General features: G+C 36.1%; 1 protein-coding gene across 1 annotated transcript in view; it reads right to left on the bottom strand.

Annotated features, from left to right (window-relative positions):
- LOC122094342 (cis-3-alkyl-4-alkyloxetan-2-one decarboxylase) overlaps window positions 1-4,002 on the bottom strand; it is a 6,972-nt gene extending 2,970 nt beyond the window's left edge. Inside the window, exons 1-6 of the mRNA XM_042665108.1 lie at window positions 3,614-4,002; window positions 3,470-3,524; window positions 3,261-3,316; window positions 3,033-3,133; window positions 2,792-2,861; window positions 891-960 (exon numbers count right to left, since the gene is read on the bottom strand). Of these exons, the coding sequence (XP_042521042.1) occupies window positions 891-960; window positions 2,792-2,861; window positions 3,033-3,133; window positions 3,261-3,316; window positions 3,470-3,524; window positions 3,614-3,784 (523 nt within the window). The 5' untranslated portion in view covers window positions 3,785-4,002. The remainder of the gene's footprint in view (window positions 1-890; window positions 961-2,791; window positions 2,862-3,032; window positions 3,134-3,260; window positions 3,317-3,469; window positions 3,525-3,613) is intronic.
- Window positions 4,003-6,172: the final 2,170 nt, after the last annotated feature.

Here is a 6,172-nt window from a genome sequence, read left to right as displayed (position 1 = left end):
CCCCCAAAAAAAAAAAAGGCAAGCTCAGGTCCACAGATAACTAACTCAGGAGGAGACAATCGACACCTTAAGGCTGAATAAATCTGACAATGCAAGCCAACATTGAACTTGTGAGCATGGTCCTTGCCCGTTTGGGCTGGGCCCATCCTAGCAAAGAGCTAGTAAATGATTTAAACTAATTATTACCATCGTTCTAAAAAGAATATGCCAAGGAGGACTTCAACCGTTGTCAAAGATGAGAAACTAACCATTTACAAATAATTTAACACATAAAATTACGTGGTAGCTTTTCACTTCGTTATTATTGGGCACTATACCCATGATGTTGGTTTGATCAAACCCATGTCCAACCTCAGAGAAAAATAACTCCATTAATCACAGAATGGGATATTAATAAAGTGATTAATTGGGAATCCTCTAAGGTTTTAAAGGTTGAGGGTTTAAATATAATTTAAATTACAGATGACTCCTATTTAGGAAAAGAATCATTGTAGCTCTTCCTTTAACATTCATTAATCTTTCACTTTTTACAAGTTTTGCTTACTTTGCAACTTTCATAGGATTTAAAGGATATCCAACTAAATAATTTAGTAATAAAACAAACAAAATGTAACATAACCAATTGGAATTAGACTTGAAGCCAACATTGAACTTGTGAGCATGGTCAATAATTTACTTCATACATACTCTTTCATAACTTTTTGAACTCTTCTTTTCCTTTACCTTTAGTGTCTCTTCTCCTCAGTACATTTTTCTTAATTATTATCATGAAGAAAAAATTTATATAGTTGACAAATGACATTTCTAAAAGGGTGAAATTCAAATACAAAAGCATTTATCCTGAGCATTTTGAAAGTAAACTCAATGCAGAAACGACTGGCAGAGCTTACCTAACCAATCAAATGCAATGACATGATAATCTTTGGCAAGTACAGGAAGAGCTTTGCGATAAGAATATGCCTGTTAACAGAATAGGAAAATGGAACAAATTTTGAGCATCAAGAGTTAATTAAATTTGTCCACCAAATCCATCATCAAAACTTCAACTTATCCTAACTAAATTTCCTCAAATGCTTAAACACAACATCATTAAGACTCACAGACAATAACAAATCCTTTGTAAAAAAATTCCATATGAAATGCCAATACAATGCACAAGTGATCTCATTCAAAAGCCTTAAGATTCAGTGTAGCAAGATAACAGTAGAAAGTTAATAAACCTGTGGAATAACAGCTAAAGATTATGTAAGTATCTACATGAATTAAGAAATACATGGTCCATATTCCCATCCCAATCCTCCAAAAAAAAAAAAAAAAACTGTGGAACTATAGTAGAGCTAGGAGAAACAGAAATGGTGGAAAAATAAACCAGTGCGTAGAAATAGTAGATACAGGAGTTTACTAACAATAACAACTGTACTAGATAAAACAAACCAGTACTATAATAATTGTTAGCTTTCATAGAATTTTGATTAGAAGCATCAGCAGAGGCAGTCACTGGGAAAAAGTCAGCTTTGGCACAAGAAATTAAGGCATCAAAAGGAGAAACCAAGACCAGAATGGGCTTTAAGATGTCAGATGATCCAGTCAAAATGTTAAGCAACAGAGTGGTGTCGGTACACTCTCAGGTTTTTATGAAGGGGCAAAACGTCTCGTGATGACTGATATCACTGAAGACATTGAAAACATTTTCTACTTCCCTTCCGGGTCACCAAATTGATCAATCTTGGCAAACCAACAAAAAAGGGTAAACAACTGCCACCATAAACTCAAAGGTTAGCTCTAGCAACAAGCATGGCACTACTCTGCTGACACCATCAACAAGGCATTGAAGTTCAGTTACTAAAAGGAGAATCTGCAAACAACACAAATTATTATCTGATATTCTATGGAAGTGATGATTCCATTAGATCAAGTTCCTTTCTATAATTTCATCTCCTTCCATATAATTTCATCAGTAATACAACCTCTTTTGGGTTCATTCGTATTACCTAGATTGTAGGATTTATCTTTTGTATCCCAATGGATACGATAGGTTCCTATACATAGCTGTAAGATCAAACACCAAGAAACATGACTAATAAAGAGACAATAGATCCGTACGACACAGAGATTTAACGAGGTTCACACACCAGGGTGGTGTGTTACGTCCTCTGGCGAAGAAGAAGATGATTCACTATGCAGAAGAGAAATTACACCCTAGTAGCGGCGAGAAAAAACTCGCCTTGAAACCCTAGCTCGAAAAACCCCAAAATACAATGACTTTCTCAACAAGCAAAAGTACATTATATATATACTCCAAATTGCGGGTCGACCCATCGGATCGCGGTCGATCCGGTCGAACCTCCCATCACAGATCTCAGAAAATTTCCCATTCGGGTCGCCACCAAAATATGTCGGATCGGGTCAATCTTCAAAACAGGTTAAGAATTCGAGACAAACTTAACAATAGCTTGTGAAGGAAAGTTCTTGATATACTCTTGAATCTGCCAATTCGTTTTGCACAAGAAAATGCAAGACTATGATATAATTTTCATGTGTTGCTAATTTATTGTAGCAAATGGGAACAAAGAATGTCAATATAGACAAAAAAATAATAATTTCTCAAAGAAGGGATAGAAAGTCACCACAAAAATCAAAACCTAGATAAACTTGAGCAGTATTGCTCTTAGACATTAATGTTGCCACTAGATAAATTAAAATAGCCAGTATTAGCAAACAGTCAAAGATAATTGTACGAAAAAATCAATAATTTATATGAAAAAGTATCACTACTCCAGAGAGATCTCACCTGTGAAGGAAAACCATGAACTAAAATAACTGATGGGTTAGCAGCATTTCCTCTTTCAACGCAAAACCATCTATTTTACAAAATCATGTATACAGAGCATTTTCAAATGGTAAACCCTGCAAATCATCCATTTTCAATTTATGAAAAAGATGGAGACCTAAGGCTAACAAAATACCAGTATTGCAGGCTTTTAAATTTCCTGTGTCTGGTAGCATCCTAAAGCAAAGACTCCTACATTCACCTGAAAACATCATCTGAAGCCTGAGAACTACCACCCATTGCAAGTCCAAATATTGGATCCTTTGCCTTCTCACCAGTGCCAAAGACAGGAAGAGCTTTTACCTAATATTAAAAACGATAAGGAGTATTATGTTCACATTAGAGTGGGGGGATGTGAGGGAGGGGACGAGTCCAAAAGATAAATAAATAAATGGAAACGAGTATTAGAGAACTACAGAACGACACTCACTATCTTTCCTTGCTTGAACCATTCATCTGATGGGCTTGAGCCATCAGAGTATTTACCTGCAAAGAAATAAAAAAATTGAGTGCAAATATTTGTAACCAGTTTCCTAATCCCTCTTTCAAATCAATTTAAGAGAATATCTTCTGAGATTCAAAGAGAAAAATGGTATGAACAAATTGAACCCAGAAAAAAGGGAGGAAAATGAGGGTTACCTCCACTGAAGGAAAACCCGTCTCCGATAGATTCTGGAGCATCTAACAGATATCCCTGTCAAAATGAAAGATGCAGTATCACATGATCAAGCTAAAATTTTGTTTCAGAGGGATCAATCTAATCTAGTTGGAGTATGAGAGTACCTCATCGTCTACTTGGCTTGATCTGCAACGGAATTTGAATGATTTCTTCTTGATTTCTAGATCAGTGAAATTAAGCAAGCGTGGAAACAAGAAAGTCGTGGAAAAAGAATAACGGTGGAGGAATTGAGCTGGCTTCAATTGAAGCCATGAAAAGTTAGCTTCAATCGCCATTGAAGCAAAGCGAAAGCGCTGGAAACAAGAGAGAGAGAGAGAGAGAGAGGGGATGGGATAGGGATTCTCTGGTCACAGGGTTTCTTCAATTTTGAACCATCAGTGAACGATGTAATTTCCCGGGGTTTTCCGTTTCGTTCAGTTCTTTGGTCATGATGATCCAGTGGCGCAAAATGCACTAAGGATTAGCTGCGGATTATATCTGTTGGGTTTCATTACTTGAGACGATAATGTAGTCTTAATGGTGAGTCCTGCCTTTCACCAAAGAAAAAATAATTGGAGATTCCTACCAAAAATAAAAGGTCTTAAATGGAGAGAGAGGATGGGGTTTTATGCTATGTTTGGAACTAAAGAAAAGAAAAGAATGGAATGGAAAGAAAAAAAATTCCTGGCGTTTGTTGAGTATAGAAAGAAAAGAAATTCACTTGATCTTTTGGTATAAACAAGAAATTCATTTGAGCATGAGGGCATTTTAGGTTGTAAGTACATAAAAAATTACCGACGGATGTCTCATATGGTAGCATGGTTTCTTAAAATATGAAGGCTATATTTGCTTGCAAAGGGAATTTGAAGGGAAGGAAAATGAAAATTTCAAATTTAACAAAATAAAAAATACAGTCATACTTAGTATTGATACATTTTGCATGTTATTTTTATGGAAAAAAGAACTATGTCGGTCTAGCATAGCTCTTGTTTTCATGGGGGGTTATGAAAAGACGCCCAACAAGGGTTGTGTTTAGGCGTTCCTTATGGCAGACCGGTAGTAGTCCTCCTCCAAATTTTTATCTAATATTTTATAACGAAGGGTTTTGTATGTTGACCAAAGTGAAATTTAATAATCAAATATAGACTAATTTGGAGTTACTAATATAATCACATGGAGTAATGATTACAATTTTTTTTTTTTTTTTGAAATTTCAATTCCCTTCTTTTTATTTTCCTTTTAATCAAACGGAATGACAATGTAAAGTGTCTTTCCTCTCCTTTCCCATCTCAATCATTCTCTGTTGAAAACCACTTTTGAAGAGGAAATCAGGTCCTCATTTCATCCCAACCCGAGATGGTCGTAGATTTGCAAGTATACTTCATATCCTCTCTCTCAATGTAGGTACAATGGACTTGACGGCCAGCCTTTGTGTGGCAAAAAGGTCTCACCCAGGGAGAGAGGGGGTAAATGTTGTTTAAAGTAATGTAATTAGGGTAATACATCATAACCTTTTGTTTAAATACCCTTATCTATTCTAGTTTCCAAACTCGCTAGTGTGATTCATTTCATTACACTCTAGGTTAGATAAAATAAACTTCAACAACTAATGGGTACAAGACATAAGTATATTGGTTTTCTATCACAGGTACATCAATTCATCCTTGTCATGTAAGCATTGAAGTTAATGCTTCTGCCCAACATCTTATGAAAGGAAATGCAGCTATTTAGAAATGTGAGATGATCACAGCAGAAAGTCGATCCTTAGGAGCAAATCCTTAAGATGGTTTCATGCTAACTTCATGGGGAGGTCCCAATAAGAGGATATGGGTGAAGCTGGTGAGGAGGCCAATTAAGTGAAGAGGAAGATAGAAATGTTTATGTTGTTGATTCCAAGATGAGAGACTCCTCATTTTGTCTTAAGAATAGAGAGAATGGTGATGGAACAAGGGAGAAAAACAGGGAGTTTTCGCTCTTTAGCAATTGCTTCACAGGAGTGTTTCTTGTGTGACTAACTGACTATTGACTACCTAAGGTAACACTTGGATGGGAACAAAATACTTAAGCTCATCAATATACTTATTCACAGACAGATAAGTTTTTAACAACTAAAATCATGGTGGGACATAATTTCGTTTAGCAAGTGGATTCCCCATGGTACCACAGGGAAAGGGGAATATTCCGAGCTACCATTGGTGCCTCCACACCAATGGTGGCAGAAAACGGTATATCCACATGCAACTGACATGATCAAGATAGGAGAGAAAAGATAATAAAATTTCAATGTGAGAGAGCAGTAGTGCACTACCATCATGGGAAGCCTTTTATTTTTTGTTTACTATAAGAAATTAATTATTAATGAACTTGATTATAAGGCATTGATTATCATCAAAGGGCCAACTGTGAATCTGGTCCCTCTGCACTGCAGTTAACCATCCCACCCCATCTCATCATGCATGAGGTGTGGATGGTATGATATGGGATGGGGCGGGGATCAACAACTGGGAATCCTAGGTGGGATCCAAGATATGAATGCATCTTTTAGTATAATTATGTTGGGACATTGAGGAATATTCAGAAAGACATTTCGGGAATCAATTTGATTCTATCTATGTTTGTTCCTTTTGAAGAAATTTAAGTATCCCAAAGAATTGATCTTTCTTTTAGTTGTTGAATCTCTCTTT

The sequence above is a fragment of the Macadamia integrifolia genome, chromosome 11 (genome assembly GCF_013358625.1).
Source record: "Macadamia integrifolia cultivar HAES 741 chromosome 11, SCU_Mint_v3, whole genome shotgun sequence".
NCBI classification, from domain to species: domain Eukaryota; kingdom Viridiplantae; phylum Streptophyta; class Magnoliopsida; order Proteales; family Proteaceae; genus Macadamia; species Macadamia integrifolia.
Note: the sequence above shows the minus strand (reverse complement) of the source record. Positions and strands in the feature narration are given on the sequence as shown.